Source organism: Anser anser (genome assembly GCF_964211835.1).
Source record: "Anser anser genome assembly, chromosome: Z".
NCBI lineage: Eukaryota > Metazoa > Chordata > Aves > Anseriformes > Anatidae > Anser > Anser anser.
Window position 1 is genome coordinate 87,247,831 of NC_139723.1, and position 25,553 is coordinate 87,273,383.

The following is a 25,553-nucleotide window of genomic DNA, read 5'->3' on the forward strand; positions in this document are numbered from 1 at the left end:
TGCGCAGCAAAGCCACCTCCGCGGGCTCGTGCCTCGTGCTAGCACAAATTGCTTCCCATCTACCAACGAAACCCAAGAAGAGCAACAGGAATCCTAGCCAACCTTGGCCAAGTCGTACGGGCTACCGGAGAGGGAAGGGAAGATGGCTTGTGCTGGTAAACTCAACGGGGAGAATCCTATTCCTAAACACGGGGAAAAAAAAACAAAAAAGCAGCCTCAAAACCCTTGTGCCAGCCAACGCCTCGGGTACTTGCCCACGTCTCCGCTTCCCACGGCATCGAGTGCACCCCGAGCCCAACACCAGGCCTGCGCTGGGCCAGCTGCGCCCCCGTCCACGGCCACCACCCCACCCAGGTACTTCGAGAGCAAACCTAAAGCTCCAGCACTTGAAACCAAACCCTCATTTTTCCATCGTCGGCCAGATTTTGCCTTTGTAACGAGGCTGAACCGCAGTACAGGGCTGTGCTGCAGTACTAATATAAAGGAAAGTGCAATTTCTGGAAGGACACGAGGAAGGAATAAAGGAATAAAAACGTCCAATTCTTGAAAGCAAGCTCAAGGCAGTCGGCCTATCTGACTGCACAGATCTGAGAGGTGCTCTTGGTCCAGAGACGCTCACCTGACGCAAGGTCTTGCCCAGGCAAACACCTAATGAATCGCATTTAAAACCTGAAAATACTCTTCGGTCGCAAAGCACGAAAAGGGGCTAATTTCAAAATAAACAAACAAAACCTTTGGGGTTTATTTTAGCTCTCTGCTGTCGCACAGACTGATCAGGGTTTCTTTACATATGCTTCAAGATATACATTCTCATTTATACGGTATTCTTTCAGACTGACCACGCTCCCGTTTGGCAGGTTTTGACAGGGAGTAGGAAAAAAAGGTTCAGAGGGGAAATTCTGATGGAACATCTACTAGAGCCAAGGTATATCTCCTACCCGCTGTGCTGTCCAACCCGTCTCTTCTGGGTTTGTATGCAAAGCCTCGAGAAACACAAGTCGCATCTCTTAAGTAATGTTTTGAAACTATCTACCTTGAATGTTGGATCCCGTTCAATTTGCAAGGCGCGACTCATTTTCCAGCACGTTGGGCATCAGCAGAGCAACCGAGCGCAAGCCCAGCTCCCCAGTTCTTTTTTCATTTTTTTCTTCAATTTTTCCCCAATTCTTTTCCTTAGCACCTTGCAACTACTCACATATCATATCTCCCAGAAGCGTCCTGCCATTTTCTGCTGTCTGCTCGCTCCCCCAAAACTTTGCTATCAACTCCAGAATGCTAACACCCGTCACACCCATTAAGATTTCCTAGTGCTAGAAAGAGTCACCTCGTGTTTTGAACGGGCTTCCTTCTCTTCCGACAAACAGAACCTGCGCATTTGCATTAATAAATTTCTATTTTCTGGCTCAAAAGAAATTGCGGTACAAAAAGCAGATGCGTACGGCGGAATCTTTCAAATTGAATTTCCAAAAGCCGAGCTTATTCCGGCTCGAGATCAAAGGCGCTAAAACGCGATCTCCTCCCCCTTCCAGGATAATTACAGAGATTTCGTTCCTTTTGTTGCGCTGAGCACAACAGGTAAATCTTAAAACCGGAGAAATAATGATCGCTTGCCGCTGCACGGCTCCGCACCCCGCGGCTCCAAGCGGCGCGCCGCAGGGGCTGGGAGGTATCCGCCGGGGATCTGCGCTCTGCTCCTGGAGGTTTCTGCTCCGTCCGAGCCTCGTGCCAAAGCTGCCGAGAGGAGCACACGAGGTTACGCGCCGCATTCTGGCAGGAGGCTGGGGCAGGGGAGAAGCAAAGCTTTTAGCGCCGCTAAAACGAAAGGCGGCGAGGGAGGGCACGGGAGTCTTGCGAGTTCAGACGTTGTCAGAAAGTTATGAAAACGTAGCAGCTTCCCACGTGCCTCCGAAGGAAGAAGTGAGCAGTCACAAAAGCACGCAAAGCAGATCCCAAACTGATATTTTAAAAGAAAGGCACGTCACCCCTCTGAGGTGTTGTATGCAGCACCGGCACGGAGAACGCGGGGAGCCAAAAGTGCGCAAAGAGAAGAAATTTCAGGGCCCCGGTGGTTCTGACCGACCCACTGACTGGTTTATTGCAAGTACCAAAACGCGCCCATTTTCAACTGGGATCTGGTCCTAGTGCTGGCCTTTCCCATGTCCCTATATTATTTTCTCTGGCCGAGAACTTCTGCGTGCAATTCCTGCCACATCTGGCCTCTGCTCAGCTCAAGGCTCGTGACCGATTTCACATTTGTCACCAGCTCAAATAGCCTCGCAGATCCCTTTCAGAAGGGATCCTCCGCAACCCCGTCTGCCCCAAAGCAGCAAAGGCAGCCCCTTCACCTTGTGAAATGGGGGAATTCCCAAAGTTCATTTTATCTCACCCCACCGATACCTTCTATATACCTGCTTTGTTTTTGTCCTGATAAATCTGTGCGCGTTGATCAATGAATCATCGCTGAAGTCGGCAACCAAACAATTCAGCAAACTGGATCCACCCATCACACGCAACCCTGCGAGACAGATAAGGATCTCTAACAAAACCCCACAGGGCCCCAGCCTCCCCGCGCTCCCACACCTGCAGGAGAGAGGAGGAGCAGCAGACGTATCTTGTGCTTAAAAGCTAAGATTTCGGTGGTCTCGGTCGAAACCCTGGCCTCCCAGCACAGTACGACCACAGGTGTGCACTGAAGACCGGTGCTGCCTACAAGCAGAATCAGCGCTTCTTGCTGATTGCTCCCGGGGTTTGTTCCAGCTTTCCCTCCGATTTCCTGGGTGACCTTGAGGAATTTGCAGCTCCTCTGTCCACCGTTTAGAGACGTCACCAGCCACCAGCCCTGCCCACCGGGTGGAGAGGTTTGTCCGTCCCCTGCTCACGCTCTTGTTCTCTTCCCCATCCCCTCGTCCGTCTCCCCAAGAGAAAGACGCCAAAGGCGAGAAGGTGGCAAATCTAGACCTCGCCCAGGCACTACGTTCCCAGAGAAAGCAACCCTGGGCTGCTCTTGAGTGCCCCGAGAGCAGAGGATGCTTGGCTGCTCCGGGGTCTGCTTTCACAGGGGCTGCTCGGACCACTCGGATCCAATTCACTGCCCTCGGGGAAAGCAGATCCTACAACCTAACCCCAGCAACGCGGAGAGGAGCCCTTCCAAAATCCCTGTGGGGATTCCCAAGGAGCATACCTCTGCCTGTTCCGCCCGGCCGAGGTGTGGGATGAGGTGACACGAGCAAATCACCCCTCCCACCGGCACGGCTGTGAGGCTCAGCTCGGGGACGGGAGCGCGATACTTCTCGAGCCTTCAAATTTCAATCTTGCTGGTATGCGAGTACATCAAAGCGTCCGCGCACCAGGACGGGGTGTGCCGAGCAGACAAACGTTCACGGCGAGCACATGCTCTGAGGGATGCCGGGGCACAGGAAAAGAACTGAAGGTGGGGGAATAAAAACTGATGAGAGAGGCTAGGGAGAAGTCTGCAAATTAAGGAAAGAATGCGAGAGCGCGAGCAGAGCAGAAGAGAGGGGCTGGCTTTAGTTAATTCTTCTAAATTCAAAGAGAGCAAGACTGAAGCATGAACGGAAAAGAAAAGCTATGTTAAGGAAGGGGTGTAATGAAGGTAGAAGAGAAGGAATGGGCTCCATATTCCTTTCTCTCTCTCCTCTTTTTCTAGTTCCTTCCTTTCTTAGTTTTCCGCTTTCCTGACTCCTCTGTCCTTCATTATCCTCTTTCCTGTTATTTTGCTTAAAACTGGCAAAAATTACAAACTGCACAGGCGTTAAAACTGGCCTGAATTCCAAATATAAGCCCAAATCTAGGCCAGAGGTATATTTGGCAAATACAAATCCTTGCCAGATTTACACAGCTCTAATAATAAGGTGACAAGAACCGTGCACAGGATTACGGATGTGGCCTCACTCGTCCCTTATAAAGTGCCAAAATAGTTTCCTTTGACTTTTATTCAACCTTTGCTCACGAATCTCAGCCTATTAGCTCAAAAAAAAAAAAAAGGAAAAAAGAAAACCCTGTTTTGTATGTGGGTGAAGGTTTCAATGGGCTGTTTTCCATCAACCCTCGGACCTGTCTCTCTCCATTAACCACCACCACGAGCCTACGCAGAACACGGAGCCGCCTCACCTTGCGGCCCCTCACAGCTCGGACAGGACACGGGGCGCAGAGCCTGCTCCTTCCTACCTGCAGCGATGCATTTCAAGAACAAGTCCACGCGACAGCCCTGAGAGCTGGATCTGGTTTCCCTTTCACTTCGGTGTTGGCATCGCCTCTCTTCTAACGGATCAGAGGAAAAGCAGGTTCGCGTCACCCCCTCTTTCCCTTCCACACCAGCAGCTGAATGAAAAAAGACTTTTCTATGTTTTCAAACCTCCTCCGGGTCCCCTATCAGCCTCGTTCCTATCCTGGGCCCGGTGCTGGCTGCTCTCCATCTCTGGTCGGGAGAAGAGGGACATCCCCTCGCCCCTCCTCGACAGCTGGAAAAATCTTACAGTCTCTCCCCGAACCGCCAGCTTTTTTCAAACACAGCACATCTCTCCTTTCCTTTCCTCCCCTCCCACTCTCCCTCCGCATTTTAGTAATTATTTCACTCCCTGTTTTAAAGCGTTAAAAACAAACTACAGCGGGAGAAACCGGCGAGGGGGTTTTTATTGCTTCGCAGAGCCGTGTGCGAGCCACCAGGGCTCTGCGCCGGGGCAAGGCTCCTCCTGCACGGGTCCAAGCGCAGGACCGCGGCCAAAGCCGTATTTTATATTGCCTTTCTTTTAAGTGCAGCTTGCTCCCCTCCGTTTTGTATCATCAGCAAATCTCATTACATGATGGAAGAAATATGTGGACTCTTATGAGAGAACAAGTCGAGCTTCAAAGCCCGGTCCGTTCCCAACATGTTACAGGTGTGCGCCACATGAGCGGGCACGGGGATTGCAACCGGTCGGGGCGTGATGACAGCTCCATATAACGTGATCAAAACCATTTCGCATGTTAAAAAAAATATCAAAGTTAGACAAAGAATGGTTCTGCCGTACAGAGAGGTAAAATCCAGGCGACCAAAACACGCTGCAAAGGACTGGCCATTTCAAGGAGCAAGGCTCAGCTGGGTCCTCCCCACTTCAAGCATATTCTGACCCAAAATAAGAATATTCTGAGCGTAAACCAAGGGTTCTGGGAGGTGATAAAAGGCTTTTATTCCCCAGAAAAGCAGAAACGTTTCAATAGTGAGTTTCTGGTAATTTTTCCAACTACAGGAGGAGAGAAGCTCAAAGATGCAAAGGCTAAAACGGCGTTGCCCTGAATCCAACAGCGACAAAATGGCACAAAATACGCTTAACGATGGCAGGAATGTTGGGTGTGTTACACACATGAAAAATGTTGTTTAGGGGCATGGAAAGCCAAATATTGTATTTACTGGAGAAGGTCAAAGTGTCTCTATAAAAATCACCCTGAGGCAAACACGCCCAAATATGTCACAGCAGCATAACCTGACCGTGGTCTCTCCGTAGAAAAAAGCAGAAGTCGTTGCTGTAGCCACTCGTGCTTTGACAGGTTGTGGCTTTCTGCGATCTCCGTCAACTCTGAACTAAGACAATAACGAGTGGATTTAGGCCACCGAGTAGTAGGGACGCTATTTGGTCACGGCCAGGAGGGTGGCAGGGAGCTCCAGGAATTAAAATGCAGATGGGTGGACGGCTGCAGGCAAGAGGCTCAGTCTCTGGAAGCATTTGAGATTTTTCCATCCACAAAGCAGGGCTTAGAGACAATTTATCATCTATTCAAAGATTCCCCTGCAATCCCTTGCATCCCAAGAGATGCCATTTCAGCAGCTGGTGGGATAACCGAAGGCTGAAGCCAAAGCACAAGCCCGTCATGGCAAACATGCACGCAAAGCAACATCCAGGCTACAGCGCACCTAGGAGATGGTTTTACTGTTTCAGCAGAAGCCGGGAGATGATCCCTAAAAGGGGAGCCTAGTTAAACTCACTCAGAGGCTGCCGACCCTTAGGAAACCTACCAACCACAGCCTTCAGCTAACCACCTCACATGCCACCAAAGAGGATGGGTGGAGGTAGAAGGCGTCTCCTCGGGATGACCAACACAAAGCAAACTGGCAGTCTGTAGGTCGCGGGGGGCAGATGAGACGAAGGCAGAAGGGGATCTCCGCTGCAACCTTTGCCCTGCAGCTGCAGGGACGAGAAACCAGCAGAGGAAATCTGCCGGCAGCTGCCTTCGGAAAGAGGGTAAGACTCCACTCGGGGGACAGAAGAAAGGGTTTGGTCTTCTGCAAAAGCTTTCCAAAGGACTGGAGAGCAACTTCTGCTTGGGGGGAGGGCGTGGGGGGGATATGTGGAATCTTGTTTGATCTGGATTCTATTTCTAAAGCATTGCAAGGTTTTAAAAATAAGTGTTTTGCTGAATCAGCTTGGTATCCAAATGTTAAGGATCTCCTCTGCCAGATGGACAACCTAAGTTCAGTTTCAGCCTGCATTGTTTTTCTCCCCTCGATCCAAATATGGGTGCGTTTTAATTGCCGTTCTTCTAACACTCACGCTGAAGAAGACCACAAGCGTACAACCTTGCAACAGTTTAGCTCTGTGTTAAATATTCTACCCGTTACCTCCAACTGCGCTTGCACGTTTGCCTGTTGAATGGAAATTAAACATCTTATTTTGCCTCCAGCTTCAGTAAAAGCTACTGCTGGCCATTTAGACTTCATTCCTGAGGATACAACTAAACCTAATGAATAAAATAAACCAATGAATCTGGACCAGGAAGAGGCATGAGAACCTCTGACAGCAAAAATGCCTCTGAAGAAACACGAGACTCAGGAGCAAGGCTGGCGAGATGGCTCATCACGACAGGGAACGTTTCAGTTCAGTCATCCATAAATGCGAGAAGCTTGTACAGCGAAGACTGTGCCACAAGAATATGGTTGTTCTCAATATGGTTCTTCTAGATCATCAGGAGGATCATGAAGAAGAGCATCAAAAAATCAGTATTTTGTAGACCCAGGTTCCGTCTGGCTGAGCGTCAACTCTGAATGTCGGGATAAACGCGCCACCAGTCAGATCAAGGGTAGTGTTTCTTCTGGCAGAACTAGAAGGTACCAGTGATTTCCTTGGAGGAGGCAGAGGCCTCCAGATGGCAGAAGCCCCTAGGTTCAGCTCACCTTTGAAGACCTGCAATGGTTCCTATAGAGCAAATCTGCTCCTGACCCGACTGAGCTACTCCTTTCAGGTGGCCACAGGTTCAGGGGCGCCCTTTCCAAACAGGACTACACATTTCGTGGAGACCGGACTCTTTGTTCCAAAAAATATTTCAAGTATTTAAAACTACTTTAAAATAACTGAAACAGTCATGCACAAAACTCGTCGATAAAGTCCTTACGGGACAAAAACATTGTGCCCCTACGGAGAAACAGAGCTCCTCGATGGTTACCAATGGGGACAACTAAGGACACCATGGAACAAAAGAGAGGGTTTGTTGGTTTTGTTCATCCCTCCTTCCCCCTGCCCCCCAACATTAAACATCCCTTTCTCTTTTCTCGTTTAAGAATTCTGTGATGGCTCCTCTACAGGGTTTAATCCATCTACTGATGTTCTCACCCACCGTGTGATCACCCATTCTGGAATAATCCCTATTTCCTTCAATATTTCTCGACTCTCTCCTGGGAAATTTATATCTGATTCTGGCATCTGTTCCCCATCCTCTTTTGTGAACACTGAGGCGAAAAATCCATTTATTTTTCAGCAGTGTCTACATCATCTGTCAATAAATTACCCTTTCCATCTCTAAGAGGTCCTAAAATCTACTTTACTGACCTCTTCCTTCTTTATGCATTGCAATAATCTTTCATGATTATTTATCCTAACCTCACCTACAGTCTCTCCTTTCTTTATCTTTGCTTTCATATCATTATTTTTTAACAGTCAACCCCATTCCACACATTCTCTGAACAGTACTTGATGTTTCCCATCTTATATTCTTGCCTTCCTTTCTGATGATTACTTTTTGCCACACTTGTTCGTCTATATTAGGCTACTAATATATGCTTGCCACACTTATTTTTTTCAGCAGGTACCGATTCCCCTTGATGGTGTGTATTTACATGGCATCGTCTTTGTTTCTTGAAATGAAGACCGATTAAGTAGATTGGGCCAAATTTTGTGGACACTTGCAAACTCCTTCATGTAGTAGTTCCTAAAATAAGCTCTTATCTCATCAGAATTTCAGTTATCTTCCAGGTGCCGCTTCCCATGCCACGGGGGATTTGTAATCTCAGCCAATTGCAAATCCAGGTCTAAACCGGCCTTGGAATAATTCCCTATGAGATTTATGTGAATGGTAACATTTAGGGAAGGAAAAATTTAGTCCTGGAAGTATTTGGAAAAACAAAATTTGCTGTCTGTGAGAACCAGAAGCTGGCATTTTCAATTCTAGTGATATATAGCAAATGTAAATACAGAGAGTAGGAAAGGTATGGATATGTTTGATCTAGATACCATAATTAAAATGTATTTAAACAACAATTTAAAATGCTTGTAACTAAATTCTTGCTGATCTAACTACACAGCTTCCTCATCTAAGAATTAGGATGACTCTTTCCAAATAATTCACTTGCAATATTTGATAGTTAGCCTAATTTCTGCCTTAGCACATCTAGTCAGCATGTCTCCCCAGAATACCCTCCTTTATCGCTTTTCATTCCGCACTCTTTTTAGAACTATTGAATGTGCTTAAGACCACAATCACATAGTAAAAGTCTCCAAAGTAAAGAAACGGATTGGAGTACTCTGATTTTAGTTAAAAAGAAATATAATCTAATTAAAGTACTGATGGTTCCTGTTAAATGCATGCTCCGTATCTTTTTATTTCACATGGTACAAGGATCAAAGCACGGACCTAGTATACCATCAGCCTCGTATAGTGTGAGAACTGGTGCTGTCCTTAATTCAGACCATATGGCAAGATGTATCTATTGGCATGATGCTGCAGAGAATTACTGTACCCTCCTGTCATACCCTTTTTATCATTTTCATCGGAGCTCTTTTATATTTGATTTTATATATTCTGTGCATCTGACCAAATGCGCACAACCCAGAGCAGTCCCGGAGACCGGGGACAGGAATAGAGACGCCATTACGCGAGCTGTCAGAAGTAGCCTTGAGAGAGAATTAAAAATGCAGCTATGAAAGTAAAAATGACTTTGTTACAAGACAACCCTGTCTTCCTGCAGAAGCCAACGAGATACGTTTCTCTCCCGGACATGCCCTAGCTTACAGACAAAAAGCTTGGAAGAAATCTGCTCCAGAAATACACACGGCAGTTAGCTCTGACCGGCAACGTGTTGCCAAAGCTCTGCCTTCAAATCGGCTCGAGTGGTGTCTAACATAAAGGTTCAGCCACCCTTGAGCCCCGGCAGTTGCAGCTTTATCTGTTTTTCGGAGGAGAACACGCCAGGCCCTAACAAAAGAAGTCGACCTTATTTAGCTGATGCGTTATTCGATGCAACGTCTCTATACGCTGCGAAGCTCAGACTTAAGGTAAGAGCAGGCTCAGAATCGTCATTAATTATCCAGCTAACTCCGCATTGTTTTACACATTCTGTGCCTTAACTAGAGAGCAGAACAAAACCATTGTTTTTGCCTGTTTAACGGACCATGACTGGAGCAGCTATGTAAATGACCTAGTAATTCAACAAATTTGTTTTGTTTCACAGATTTTCCCACATGTATGCTTTCCAGCTGTAATGCAAATCTCTTCCACATCCAGGCCAGCCGCGTCCTCCAGAAGCACGCCTCTACCTTTAAGTGTGTGTTCACCGACTACGTGACTACCAAACACCCTGGAAAATATAAAGATTTCAAGTAATTCACAAACCAAAGCCAGCTTTTTGTTGTTGCTGATCCCCCTCCCTCTTTCAATGTGCCTATCGATGTTTTTCCTGGTGGGGTAGGACCTTGTAGAAATTGAATTTTTCCCTCTCCATGAATATTTTAAGGAAGCCACTTATAGGTTTCTTTTAATGCTCAAACAGGTGTGAGCTCAAATTCCCTCTGCCAATAATATCAGCTCAGCTGGAGAAGAGCAGCAAAGGCTGATTTGAAAGCCAAACTAAGTTCATCTATAAAAAGGGCAGAAGCTCATTAACCATTTAGGGGGCCTTACAGATGTTCCCTTAAAATCTAGTTCCGTTCCCAAGACAGGACCGGGCTGCCAGCACGGGGACTCTCCTCGCCGTTTACAGGGAGGATAACTTCAGCCAGCGTTTTGCAGACTTCCAACCCGCTGTAATTTGTACCCCAAAGCCCCATCAAACACGTTTGCAGCTCAACGCAGAATTTTCACACAGCTCTAGTCTGTGCCACGCTATGCAGAACACAACTGTCGCGCAAAATAACTTATTAAAAATGCTTGGGCTTGTTTAAGAACAAAATACAACGGAATGTAAACTTCACTGAAACTATGTAGTACAAAATAATATTTCAATTCTTTGCTCAGTATGCAGACATTAATTGCCACAGTCTACGGTTTCTATTTATACATCTGCTGCTCGTTCCCCAAATAAATGGAAATGTCCTTGCAGTTTCTTTTCTTCGGGACTGTACGAGAGGCTTGGGCTGGATGCTGGAGCTGAGAACCCTGACTGGCAGCGTAGCAAGTCACTTTGCAGACAAAATGCATTACCTTGTGCTTAGGAACTGCGATGTATTTCCATCTTCATCTACAAAAAGCTTTTCAGACAGATCTTTGCTGTTAATTTTGCTCGTACACAAGTGAAACATGGGAGGAGCAGCAGATATACTGCATGACAAGAGGTACGTGAGCCCCTGCCTTCCACCAAGCATTTTTAAGGCCTCTTTCAAGGTCCCTGTGGACAATAAATTGTGTGATTTCCATTGTGGTTATCTTTGAAAGCCAAAATGCTACATCCAAGCTCCTCAGGTCTCAGCCTTGACGCCCCGCATAGCTAAAACTCTGACTGCTGCTCCTCAGGGCTATCCAGAAGCACTTCTGCTTTGTTGTGCTGAAACCACTAAAACTACTCCAGAAGAAAAGGCTGGGAGAAATCCCATACAGCTGCTCCCACGTAACAGGGAGAAGGAACTGGGAGCTGTAGCTTACGTGTAAATTTAGACATGTCCACTGAAGAACAGAACAGACTGTGCCTGAAATTCGTTACCGTGTTGTAATTTGGTCCTGAGAGATGCATTTACAGTGCCCCACACTTGAAAAGTGCTCAAGGGGGTGCAATTATTTCTCAGATTAGCTTTGTTTCTGAATTTCGGAGACGTTGAGAAACATTGATTGGTGAAGTAACTGTAGATTCGGCCAAAAACAATTCAACACAGCTCTTTCTGATTTTGGGTGCTATTTGAAAGCTAACTCAGACCTTCCAGATGCCTCAGCTGGACAGCCTTCGGTACTCACAAGCGGCAGAAGTTAGGTTGGTGAGCATGTATAGCCATGCGACATTCAAAGGGGTGGTTGAAGGAGAGTTAAGTGGGTCTAGAGGTGAATAAAACTGCCAAAAAATGAGATGCCAGAGGCAGATTTGGAAGCACATGACAAATCAGCCCAACGGTTCAAAGGTGGCGGCTGAACCCAGGGTTTCAGACCTTTCTCCCACCTCTCTTGCAAGCACAAGCAAGGACACCGCAGTCCTAGACGGTGGGACCGGTCTTCTCCAGGTCATAGCTGCTATGGATAAATATAGCAGTGCTGCTCGCATTCCCGGCATGTTTTCCATCCACAAACACCGGACCACGTCAAAGGTCTCCTTGCAGCCCAGCCACACCACACTTCAGCTTCCTTGGGGGATTTGACACTCGTCACACTTAAGCCTATGCCCTCCCCAGCGGACTGGGGCTAGGCTCCAGTGCACCCACCTGGTGAAGCCTTCCCCAGCTGGACACGAGTGGGCTCACACCACTCCCCACAGCTCCCACGCGGAAGGGGAAGGCCTGCCTGCTCCATCACGGGGAGAGCCCTCGAGGAGCCAGCACGGCCAGCCTTGGGAGCGCTCACCCCGTGTGCAATTCCTCCTAAACCTGCCGGTGCGGTGCTCAGGCCTTTCTTGGCCTTTTAAGTTGTTAGATTAAGTTTTTCTGTTGTTGAAAAAACATCTTACTTGATGGTAAAGCTAGCCAGACAGTCACAGATGTTTCTGGAAAAGATGCTGCTTGTGTTTCCTGAAAATTCACCTTTAACTGCTATCCAAAAAGCAATGTCATGTGTTTCTTTCTGTCCCTCACATGGAATTTATTTTTTGCAAATATCATAGTTGTCTCTTAATTTCTATCCACTGTAAGTTGTCTGACGCCTTTAACAAAGGCCCTCTTAGTAATAATAATAAATTGCGCTGCACTGAAAAAGTTTTAAACAATACAAAAAATACAATAAGAAAAAAAGCAGACAACACTATGGTAAATAAGTGGCTGCTGAATGCGTGTTCTCATCATACAGATGACCAGTATGAAGCAGCACAACCACGAGAATCAAAACCTTCTGCATTTCTGAATTATTACTAGACAGTTTTTGACGTTTCCCTCGTGGTTCTTCACGTACCTTAAGTTCTCCAGCTGCAAAGGGGGACCCAAAGCCACCTGACATAACAGAGGTGGTGTGAAAAAGAATTAATGTTCATGACATGCCAGGCACTAACTGAGAAAATCAAAAATCTGCCAGGATGAAATGTAATCTCATTTTAGGAAATGTTGAAATCATTTCTGCAGAAGGTTAAAAAAATAATAATCAGGCTGAGTCAGATACACAGCATGGAAAATTTCATCCCAAATGTTTATAGTTTAGCAATTGAAAGCAAGGCCTTATAATGCTGTGTTGGGTAAACTTAACTAATCTGCAAAAATTCCAGTTCTACTTATAATAACAGTAACAGAATCAAAGCTGTACGGATTAAAAGCAAATACCACAGCAATATTCATACGGAGACAAGTGCTATCATAGCATTAAAAATAATATTAAAATTTGGCATATACACAGAGTATCCAATGAACTCAGGATGTTTTCCAGACAGTAATTTATCAAATCTCACAATATCCCTGCAAAATATACACTGCACATTCTTCAGACAGATAAATAGGAAGGCTCCTCCGAGTACAAAGACATTCAGCAACTTGCTACGCAGCAGCCGGGCAGTGGAGCCAAGCTGCTGGGAACACCAGCTGGGAGCAAGCACCACTCCCAGCACCAACCACCCCAGCTGCACCTCCTGGCATGGTCAGGGCTCGATCACTTAACCGCGAGAAAACACCACCTTCTCAGAAATAACAATGCAGAGAGGAAAATTTCGACTTGCAGGTTTTTCAAAGGAGGGGAGAAACCATAGGTGAAAACACGTATTTTGTGATACAACTGCCTCCGGAAAATGAAAGTGCCAGCCCTCCAAAAAGCATGGCAAGTGATTGTGTAACAGCACAACCCTACACCGTGCAGGATCAATTCGAAGTAGACAATGAGGAGGGGGAAAAAGTTGAACTTCTTCATTTTGCATTTAGCAATAGAGATTTGTCTTCACATACCACATCACTGACCAACTCCTATAAAAATTGAGAGGTACATTCAATGAGCTTATAAGACTTCTGAGTCTCAAAACAGTATCAGAGGTAAAATACCCATCTTCTAACACTGCAGTCAGTGAGTGGGCTAGGACCTTTTTCAATAAGGTATAAAATGCACTGCTTTGAACACCAGAAATATTACAGGTGGAGGGGAAGAGCACACAAACTGTTCATTCCACAAAATATTTTTCATCTTTTCTATTTTCACGTCTATTTTCTATTTCCATATTTTCTATTTCCATTATCTATTTTCATAAGTACTATACTTAACACTTAAGTCAGGGACAGTTCTCTCCTGGAGTGTTCCCCATGCCCTCAGTCGCTGCGGCTGAGAACATCCACGCCACGTCCCAGCACACCGGGCTGCTGCAGCTCGAAGCGGCACAAACCTAAATACTCCTGGTAGGCAAACCAAGGAGAGGAACTGAATTACAATGACCCAGCAGCTGTCACAACAGGACCACAGCAACCAAATCAAAATATCAACCACTAGCCTGGATGAGACTCAAAGGTCACCACGTAAGCCAGCAGCTTTCTTCGACAGTGCCCAAAACCTCAACGTAATCCTTGCAGTGAGATGCTACGTTAAGCTACAGGGGGGTTAGAAACAAGTTACTGTACATTGGTAAACAATATTGATATAATGTACTAGCAAAATATCCAAATAGCAGGATAGAAATGCTCACCAAGGACACACTTGGAAATGGAGAGGCAACAAGAACCAACGCCATGCCTGCTGCAGCTATCAGCCCATGCGCGTTTCGTTTCTGGGCCAAGTGGGTACTCTTCAGTTACTCTTAAAACAAAACCAAAATACCCAACAGAGCACTTGGACTTCAGAAATGCACAAGACAAGCTGTGCTTGAAAACACACAAGCAGTAGTTTGAGGAAGGGCTTGAGAAACTGCGAGCAACACAAGGAGCTCTGCAACTTCACCTGCTCCTCACCACCGGGCCTGCCCTGAAGCCTGAGGCACAGGCTCCCCGCTAGATGCCAGCCACGGGAAAATGTATGTCAAAAATAGGCATCTGGAGAATAAAATACAACGTGAGCCCTCATTTAAGCACAACCTCTCTCTGCAGACGCTTGTGGTCCACAGATTTTAAGCAATAAATATCCCAGCACGGTGAGTGTGACAGGGAGGCGCTCACCTGGCCCAGCTCTGAGGGAAAGCAGGGCCCGGCCACCAGCAGCCCCATCCCGTTCCCACCCGGGGCTTTTGAGGCCTTTTGCCGTGCGTAAGGACAGCACCAGGCCCATCCCCACCGCTGCCTGAGACACAAGCAGGGGTCAGCAAACGAAAAGATGCAAAGATTCAGGGGGTGTTGGTGTTAACAGCACAGAGCTGCTCTAAAACCAGCACGTGAACAGAAGCAGCAGCACATGAAATCAAATAAATTGCCATTTGTGGTTCTTTTCTGTAAAACAGATATTAATCGTATAGCTATCTAGCCTGTTTCTGATTTAAGCATTAGTAATAATTTCTTACTCGTAAAGACAAGTAAGTCACATTTAATCAATGTACCAATTATGCTATTTAAAAGCAATAAAACCAGAGGTGACATGAAGGCCTCACTGCTGCCACACCCCTCAAGTTAGGAGCAGCTTCGTTCAAGTCAGGAGCATGCACCAGTATGAAACCGGTTCAAAATGGATGATAATCAGGCTCTATCAGCTGCCAAGAGAGAGAAGAGCATGAAAAGAAAGTTACTGCCTGCTCGTGGAGGTGCAGGCCATGCTATACCAGCAGTTATGGGGACCTCTCCTTCAGGGGGTTCAAAAACCTGGGGTCAGGACAGCTCTGTTAAGCAGTAACATGCGCTGTTCATCACAGCAATATTTAGAATGCTCCCCAAATCACAGATGCAGGCGATCAGCATGGATTTACAGATGTCTTCATTAGGGCAGCACTTCACAAGTGTCACCCATCCTAGCAGAGGTACTCACAGCCCCATCTCCAGTCCCACACCACACAAAATGAAGATCCTGGCCAAGGATGCCTCAGCAGCATTTCCACTGGAGGGAAATGTCCACATCCCATCAACCCCACCTCCTCCAGATAAATGCCCCACACATCCAGGAACGCACCAACACCACAGCACAAAAGGGCATGGGCCCTGCTATCCCTTCTGCCTGAAGAGAACAGATTAAGAAGAGTCCACCCCAATTACCAGTTACGTTGAACTGGGGCTGCAGGAGGCAGCTGATGGCCCCAGCAGCACACATGCATTTACACACGGTAACACAGGCTTGCACATGTAACAACTTGAAAATTCCAAGTTGTATAAGCAGACGAAAGTTTCGGGGTGCTTCAGGAACGTGAAATTGTAGGACTCTGCCATGCTCCTAGCTCATACCAAGGGCAGGAGAAGACATCTCGAGCACAGAGCCCACAGCTGTGCAAACCGCTCTGCTGGGGACAACCGGGACTTGAACAACACGGAAATGAGGGATCCAAAATTTCTAAGAGTCCCACATGGCTTAATTCACTGTGTGCCTCTGAACACGTTTCTAGAAAACAAATGTCTTCAACCAAGCGAAACCAGTATTTTCACTAAGATTGGCAAAAACAATCAGACAGGAATGAGATTTTTCTGTAACCTAAGGGCAGGCAGAAGCAAGAGACACTTTTAAGTTCGTCAGATTCAAATTAAAGGTTAAACTTGAAAGCATCCCACAGCCCAGTGGGTTTCACAGAAGTGTGTGGCTATTTGTGAAGTGTCTCTGTGCACTACCTAAGCCCCATGGCGTGAGTTAAGAAGGGAGTGTTGAAATTTCCATGCTTTTTTTGGCTTATATTAGACCCTTTAAAACTGTTGTAACCATGTTTTGTACGTGAATACATACAAATGACTACAAGCTCCAACATTGTCCCATATGTTAAACAACTCACAAATATTTCCCAATATTAAAAGACAAGGCATATTTTAGGGACATATATTAGAGCTGAAGAATGATATATCACAGTTACAGCTCCACGTTTTTTTTGGCTTACATTCAACCCTTTAAAGCAAAGCATTTGGTTAGTTCATTGACAACTGCAGAAGAAGGGTGTGATCTTGGCCAAGCACAAACATTACTAATATTTTTACATCATATATTTACTTTAACCAAACTCATTTATCAACCATAATTAAAGAAAGTAGCTATCATTCACTTACAAATAATTACAGCCTCGCTTCATACTGCCGTGGTGTTTGCTGCTAAGCTAAACGGTTATTCAGGGGTGTCAAAACTTCCTATCATGGGGTGTGGGGCAGAAGGAGGGTCTCTGCCAAACGCCCTGGGCAGATCTCGCCGCTGTGAGCTGAACATGCTGCAGCCACCTTCATCTGCAACCCGGGAGCCTGCAGCTCACAGGTCCCAGCAGGCAGCGACCCATCACACTCCAAAACAAACAAGGGCTTCGGTGTCCCTCAGCAGCTATCTATCTGTTCCCTTCCGTGAACATAGACTTCTGAAGTTTTCAGAAAGCCTTTCCTACTCTTCAAGTCCTGCTCAGAGCACATCCCTATTTTCTCTGCCAACTGGTCACGTCTTTAAAAAAGGAAAGGCCGTGCCTTAGGACGCATAGATTTACCTCCTTCAGCAAATAGTCACCACATCAGCAGTCATATCCCCCTTACCAGAGGCAAACAGCCCGTTCGGTAAATGCAACTCATGTACGTTTTGTAATCATATGGTAGCTTTAAAAAAAATCCATGTTCCCACCCTTATACCGAGTACAATCACCCCAAGAATGAGGATAAGGATTTTATACCCTCAGAATTTTGTTTCTGGTTCATTAATTCCACTTTCAAAAACACAGTTAAGTTAGGAAATTGTTTCTTACTTTGTATTCTGGAATTGACAAAAGGAGGAGAGAGATTGTCGTGTGACCCGAGGTCTCTGCTCGCCATATGATCGTAGTGAGTCCCATCTCCATAGTTCTGTTAACAAATTGGGAAAAAACAATTTCACTCATTTTTACAGCATTTTTCAAAACCTACATGCCCATATTCCCCTTCTAAGTTTTAAGTCATCTATAAGAAATATTAGTCCTTTTATTGTTTTCCTCTATTGATTCTGCTGGAAGTGATGTGTTCCAGAGCGTTTTTAAAGCTGTTTCAAATTTTTATTTTGTTAGCAATTGACTTTGGTTTGCTCTGTGGGTAATCCTGAATGGGCAACTGAGATGAGGTTCCTGGAGTTTTCTGCTGTGTAATGCAGCAAAAGGCTCTCTTAGTATGAAAGTCTTCTTACCCATAACGTTAAAAAAAAAAAAAAAGTATTTCTTTTAATGTTTTGGTTTTAAAATTTATTTTTATGTAGAAGTTTGCTCTCTGAATCACTTCACTGCTATATGCGTGCAATTGCCTATAAAACAAATTTCCAAGTCTGTTAGGGGGTGTGGAAAATAACTTTTCACTGAAAAATACCCCTCCATAGCGCTCGTGTTTGTGCACACACTTCTGTAAGTGACCGGTGAGTACCTGCTGCCCCTCCTGTGCTGCACTGCTGGCCTGTGAGTATTTTTTCGGGGGGATCAGCAGCATCACACAGTACCCACAGAGGAACAAACATAGCAAACCTTGGCAGGATTGGGCCCCTAACTTTCAAAACCGTCTTACAGTAACCTTCCACTCTCAGTCAGCAGATTAGCCAAATCTTAAAATTAACTGCAAATATTGGCCGGGCAGGGAGTTATGTAATGTTTTGTTTCTTGGGTTCGGAAGAACGCACAAGAAACTCATTCTCCCAGCGTGGAAACACCAGCATCACTTCACAAAAAGGGAAACAGAGAGAGGTCAGGCTGTTTGGGGTGTAACTCTGCAAGTTAATGCACAGCCTTGATTGAAACTCCAGAATTCTCCCCAGGCTCGTGCTCTTTTCTTTATATCGCAAAACTTAATTGTACACTCACATTCAAGTTTTTGCATGCATAAATAATTGTGTGTGCAAATTTAGAATTTACTTTTCAAAACATTTTTCCCCGGGAAGCAATACAAGTGTCAAGGAAAAAAAGGGATAAAAATAAAACTGACAGACGTGAGCGGTAATGACGTAATGGATGCTAAGCGGGAGGGAAGAAAAGGTGTCGGGCTTTCCTCCCTTGGTGGCAGGACCAGGGTCCCCGCCGGGCAGCACCTGGGGACCCCCTCTGCATGTGGACACCTACCAAAAACCCACCCCGAGGGGAAAGACGGGCCCAAGGACGAGCAGCGAAAGCACTCGGGGGCACCGAGCAGCAGTCTGCACTGCTCACCAGCCTGGATCCTTCACGTTAATTAGAAAACAATTAAAAAGCAATTTAAACAAACTGGCTGAATAAGGGCGTAAGTGAGAGCTCAGCCACTTTTTGCCCAGCCTAAGAGTGCTTCATGCCTTTGCAGGAAGTAAACAGAAATAACGATCGCGACGCTGGAGCACCACGCGTGCAGGGGGGCTCTGCACGGAGCAGCGCTCGGCCCCGCTGCAGCCCGAGATGCCTGAAGGGTCTGCATAGCTAAAGGGTCTCTAAAGGGTCTGGGAGCTGGCCAAATCCAGCTGCCTTGCAGGTGCTGTGAACACCTTGCTTGGCTGCCCCGTACCAGCCCAGCACCCAGCACCTGCCTGCCCCAGGGGTCCCTTCCCCATCTCCTCAAGAAGCTGCACTGCCTCGGCCCTCTTTGGGGGCATCAGCACCAGCCACCCCCAAAAAAAAAACCTCACTACAAAAACAATGTTCAACACCAGCATTCGCTGCTCCACGGCCACGGCCAGGTGGCTGCTACCACACCACGCAAAATGATTAATTAATATTCTCACTACCTGTTAGCAGTAGCGGAGCAGGTGCCAAATTCAATCACGGGATCAGGTTTGAATGTTTAAAAAAAAAGGCAATTTTAAAGGGAACACAAGACCACTGCCAACTTTGCATGCCCATTTCGCTGCACAATCAGGTGTAAAACTCGTATTTAAGATTGCAAATTTACATATGCAGGATGTCTGGTTTGGGGAAAAAGATTAGATATACTTACCCTGGATGGACTAGGATGTCCTGTATTCCCCCAGGACCCTGAGCTAGTTCTGTCTTCTACATCTAGGGACAAAAAAGTTCTTTAGGCTTTATTGCAATAATTCTTTCCTTTTGTATAGGCACTTTTAAATTAATGTTTCAAATTAATCTCCTGTTGCCTTTAATTAAGAATCAGGCACAGGGCTACTACGATGGTAGTGGCTTCTGACCCACTGCTTAAATTAACTCATTTAAATTCACAGCAGAAATGAACCGGACCCTCAGGAACCCGAGGTTTGAACATAAAATTACTCCAGTGGCTCAGCGCTCCTCGCCACTGAGGAGTGGCCGCACCGTACCACTTCGAGTCCTGCCAGAGCCTCCAGCACAAAGCCAGGGATGGTCAAACGGTAAAAGCAAAATATGAGGAAGCAGGAGCAACTGGGAAGTTCAAGTAAGGCGTATTTAGCGTGAGTAACTCTCACCACCCCAGCCAGGCTACCATTTTAGAAAAACATTTCGGCAAAGAAAAGCACATTCCTAAAGCTCAGCACATCGCAAGTACCTCTTTTTTCCTTCACTGTTTAATACAAAATTCACTGCAATCATTAGGAGACACACAGTTTCAGACAGCCTGACAAAAATCACATCAAACATTTTGCATAAGGGGCACTCCACACTTCATACTTCCCAATATTTCTTCTGATGGTGGTATTTTTATTCCACTTTCCCCAAGTTTTTCCCAGGAAAAAAATAAGGTATTGTCAATGAAATCAATTTACTAGCATTAAAACTTCCTTGTGACGCTTCAAGGCTCCGCTTTTGTGGGAACAGAGAAAAAAAGACTTAGGACCTTCTTCACTAGATACCCCAGCTGGTGGGCACCCAAAGGTGCCCAAAGCAAGGCCGCGCACCTCAAGGCCGCGCTGCGCCGGAGGTCGCCCCACAGCCCAGGAGAAGTCACTGACGTCCACCTCCTGCCTTCAGGCTGCTCCTGAAGGCCTGGCACCCTCTGCCCAGGAGATGTACGCTGACACAACCACGGCCACCACGAAACCTCTACCAGAGAGAGTTGGGAGTCTCACGAGACTTTCCTCTGGCCTAAAAAGTGGATGGATAGAGGCACACCAGCGAGGCACCTCAGCACACGTTTCGTGGAAGCCTGTGAGGAATTCCGTCGAAACCCTAGTTCACTCTGGTGCTAATTCAGCTGAAATCACTCACGCTCAACATAAACGCATCCTTGAGTGTGCTGATGGACCATACTGCTTAGATTTTTTTTACTTACTGTATGCTAAATATCAAGGAATGTGATTGGCGTCGATCTATAGCATTACTGCACATTTCAGTGCTATTTTCTAACTTACTCCTGTGCGCCCACCGGCACCCTAATGAAATAACAGCCTTGCTTGCCTTTTGCCACGCACAAACAGTAGCTTTAATTGGAAAAATATGCGTTTGGTTTTGCAGGTTGGAGAAACTCCGAGTGCTCCCTCAGACTACAAACGCAAGAGCTACCTTTCCACCTGGCATTGCTTCAGCCACTCCTGGAGGAGTAGTGGGAACTCGAGCCGCCTGAGACACAGATACGGTCGTTAGCACTTACAAATACAGGTGCTGCGACCAAATCTGGTTGGTTTCCAACATAAAAAAAAAAATGTATAAGTTTAATACTTTCCCTCAATTACAATTCCTATTATCTCAATAACAGATGAACGTGTTAATAGCACAAGACACTCCTAGGTAAATATTTAATTAAGCTCCAGAAAAAGAAAGAAAATGTGTATCATTTACCTGACAGATCAGATCAACCATTCTATTAGGTTAATTAGGCATATTTTTAAAAATCATTTGTGTTATGTAACAGGCAATTAACTCTGTAGAGCCCTGATCCATTGCCTGTTAAAAATCAATGGATATTATCCCATTGACTTTGATGGGCATCGTACCACCCTGGAGCACAGCTTCCAAAATCCATATTAAATCCATTAGAAAAATTAGCAAGAGAAACGCACACGCAGAGATGCTGACATCGCGCACATCCCTCAACATTTCCTACACCTCTGCTTCATATCTCTTCGTGTACCCCAACACGTGTGCTAGGAGCAGTGCCGAGGCCCCTTACACTGGTTCATGGTCAGGGCTGGGAGCACGATTTATGTGCCAGTAAAGCTTTTTGGGCTGCCATACTGTACGTTTTTATTTATATTTTAAGAATACAGATGCTGTGGTCTTGGGGCACTGTAACGAGGCACCTAAGCAAACACCTGAGAACTGTGTTTTGGGATCCTTTCACACCAAGTGGCCCTAAGAACAGCAGCAGGAGGGGGATCATTCACAGCCCCAGGCACCTTTCCCAAGAAGGGAAACGTTACTTACGGGCTTACAGTCAAACAGATGTACCTGGGGAGAGGTGAACCCTGCCCACTTGTCCTTTCTGGTGCACTTTGCTCTGTTATTCCCACTCCTCCCTTGAGCCAAGGTGCCAATGGCCGGAGGGCACCATCAGATCCTTAAAATGACCCGGGAAGAACACATACCTCAGGACTGGGTTGCTCTTTGTCATTTGCTTTGCTTTAATTTGAGTCCATATAATGCTCCAGTTCATCCACCAAAGTTAAAAGTTCTGGACTCTGATCGGAAAATGACAAGCAATGGCTCTTATGCCTTATCTTCAGGGGTCGTGTCTTAGCTTTCGACCAATTTTCTTTGTATTTAGACTTAAATGTGCAAACTACACTATATTACTCTGCAAAACATCAATGAGAAGGCTTAATTAAGTAACACTGACAGATAAATCCATTTCTTTCGCAGTAATCAAATCAAAGCAGGTTGACATAACACAGGAACTTAATACAGTTATTCCCTTGTAATTGGAAAAAGGCCCTTTACTTCTCATTAAAGCAATCTTCTGGGTATTGGCATAATAAGAAGGCTCAGGGCTTTAATACTGCCCTATAAAAGCCCCAAGATACAGACCCCTTAAGCAAACATGCCAGATTATCTAATTCCTTGATCACAGTGGAACATGTAGTTATTGTTTTAAACTACTAATTCTTTATCTCAGCTACAGTCAAAAAAGAAGGAACTTGCTCTAAAACACATCATGGAGCCCTATAAAAACATAAGCCACAGCTGAGGAATAAGATGTATCAAGATGTATTTTAAAAAAAAAAGAAAGAACACTAGCTCTTTAGCTGGGAAATCGAGAGCTTACTAGGATGAAAACTAACGTTAGACATAAACAAAAAAATAATAATTTTACTCTGTTTGTAGATTTGCCAAGAAATATTCTTTTTCCTGCATTTTCAAGTGGAATTGGCCAGAGCATTCCCATTTGCCCGCATGATACACAGAGCTCTCAGCCCTTTCATCTGCCTGTGGCCACAAAGGGGTTATACGGTGGGGCAAAACACAGGAGCACTCGATAAATAGATGGACATCTGCACCTTGCCTATCTCAGTTAAAAGTATTCTTCTAGCATGATCCAGCCAGCTATCGACAGGCCAACCCAGCTAACTTCTGTCCCCCGCTTTAAACAGCGCTCAGATCAACAGCACTTCTCCCTCTGCAGAGAAGAAAAAGCCTCAGTAATTGCTACCTAGTTAATCTAGCCTGGTTCGCTAATAATTTAGCACGACAGATCTTACAAATCTTTCTGCAGTCCCCTAAACCTAATGCTGGGAATTTATTACGTACCCCGTGAGGACTGCCACTTAGGTAATTAGGACAGTGAAGCCCTAATGCCACCAAAGTCACCGCAGAATTCTCCAGTGACTTATTCTCAGCGCTTGGGTTTATCCCACAGTGCGCAAACTTGAACACATATGTAATTTTCTCCAGAATCTGGCTCCTGTAAATTAACCTCACTTAATCAGAAGCATGAGGCAATGTGACGTTACCAAAAGCAAATCATCGCAACCTGGGAAAGCAAATTCTGCCGATCCTAAAAGAGATGCTCAGCGCTGCGGGCTGAGGCTGGCTGGATTCAAGCCATGCCACCTCTCTCGATGATCCTGAAGCACGAAGCAAGGCTTCCTGACCTTGGTTGTAACGCTGTAACACTCAGTTCCTTCAACTTTCTTTGGTAAATGTTTCATTCCCTTAAGGACTTCCTAAAGGGAGGCTCTAGGCTTAGAAATTAATATCTGTATATATAATATTTTTCTGGAAACACACCCTACTCTCAAAAAACCTTCCTTTTCGCAGGTATAAGCCAAACATACTTGGGAAATCATCCAACACTACAGCAATAACACAGGACAATAAATTAGATGACTCTGGAAAATAATTTCGTTTGAGCCTCCCACCACTTCCAATAACAAATTTGAGCACGTACATGAAATCCTAAAATCACAAGCTAGAAAATGATATTCTCATGCTCTACCCCAGTAAATGGCAACACAGATATCACAGAACCAGAACGGTTTGGGTAGGAAGGGACCTTAAAGATCATCTAAATCCAACCCCCTGCCATGGGCAGAGATACCTTCCACTGAGGCACTTACATATTAGAGGCATTCTGCTCCTCTAGATGGAGGAGGGAAAAAAAACAAAACACTCAAGACTTAGCAAAAGTAACTAAGAACTTAAACCATTTCATAAGAGCTGTCATTTGGAAAGACAGGTATGAAAAACAAAAGGTAAGAAGAAATACATACTTGATGCTCAAGTAGCAAAGTAACAGTAGTCTAGCAATTAGTGAGAAAGAAGAAAGGAGCACAGTGGTCGATCCTGTTAATTTTGCAGCAAATTTGATTACAAGCATTGACTTCTCCACCATTCACGTATATACATGCTGCTTAGCCATGTGTCCCACAAGAGCAAGCTTTCTGCTGGAGGACAGGGACTGCGAGGCTGTCTGCACCAGGAGAGCATTTCTGGTTCCCACCACCATTCTCAGCAGTATTTCAAATAATTTTATAGAAAAATAGGCATTAAGCTAACATTACTCAATCCGGTATTATTTGAGGGGGACTGAGGACGTGCATTATAAAGCACACAGGTCACCACCTCAACCTTTCCACATAAAACTACATCATGCTCACAATCTCTTGCAGCAGAACCAGGAACCCAAGCCTCTTCCCACCCTTCTGATGCTGTCATCCCTACTTCTGCCCACAAATTAAGTAACCCGATTACTATGCTCATGCAAGTAAATAGAGAGGCACCCATTATACATATACATTTGTGTTTTTTTTTTTTTTTTTAGATGCTCAAATAAAGAGAGCCCAAAGGGCAAATTCAGTTTGTTTTCATTGGCTAAACCTCCTTGCTTTGAAAAGACACGGGTGAAATTCTGCTTCTGTGGGAGTTCGATTTGATTTGTATTTGATTTCAGTTAAGTCTGAAATTTCATCTTTAGTATTTTTGTTCGCTGAATCCAGAATAAATAATACTGCGTGTTTAAACAGCAATACCCGGAGAAGCAGCACAATCGAAATCATGACTTCTGGTGAATGTAGTAATACAGTAGCTGCATGAGCAGCCTGTACTCAGAAGCATGCCTGTGGCCTTTACCCATCAATTTCAGAGCAAGAAATACAGAATTGTTTCTTTAACTTTTCTTTAACTTAGCGCTAGGGCCATATATTCTTTTAAAGGAGCTGAATAAACTACATAACAAGCCAAAGATAATTCTTGAAGACCGATAATATCATGCAAGTGCAAAATAATATTGATATAGTTACTTGTGTTAGTGGCTCAGAAATAGAATTGCATTGTTATAATTCCAAAATCCTGTAACAAATTTGGAAAATATTTTAGCACTCAAGAGCACAAAAATGCTTGAAATGACATTTTATCCTTTGTGACCAACTGGAACATACATTTCACAGATGCTAAGTGCCGTGCTCTTGAATTTACCTATGCAACAAATGGGATCAGTTATGGACGACTAGAGCAAAAGGAAAGTCTCCCAAAAAGTCGTTGGTGAACACAAAGTATTTAATATGATTTCCCGAAGTCAGAAGGCGACATACTGTACTCAAAATTA

General features: G+C 45.3%; 1 protein-coding gene across 36 annotated transcripts in view; it reads right to left on the reverse strand.

Moving 5' to 3' along the window:
• LOC310889247 (transcription factor 4) overlaps positions 1 to 25,553 on the reverse strand; it is a 211,733-nt gene that overhangs the window by 127,425 nt on the left and 58,755 nt on the right. For 33 of the 36 annotated variants that reach the window (XM_083816476.1, XM_083816475.1, XM_083816454.1 and 30 more), the window contains 2 exons: positions 19,581 to 19,642; positions 17,414 to 17,510 (listed from right to left, as the gene is read on the reverse strand). The exons of the other annotated variants lie outside the window; for them this stretch is intronic. In XM_083816476.1, the coding sequence (XP_083672602.1) occupies positions 17,414 to 17,510; positions 19,581 to 19,642 (159 nt within the window). The remainder of the gene's footprint in view (positions 1 to 17,413; positions 17,511 to 19,580; positions 19,643 to 25,553) is intronic. 36 annotated transcript variants of the gene reach the window in all.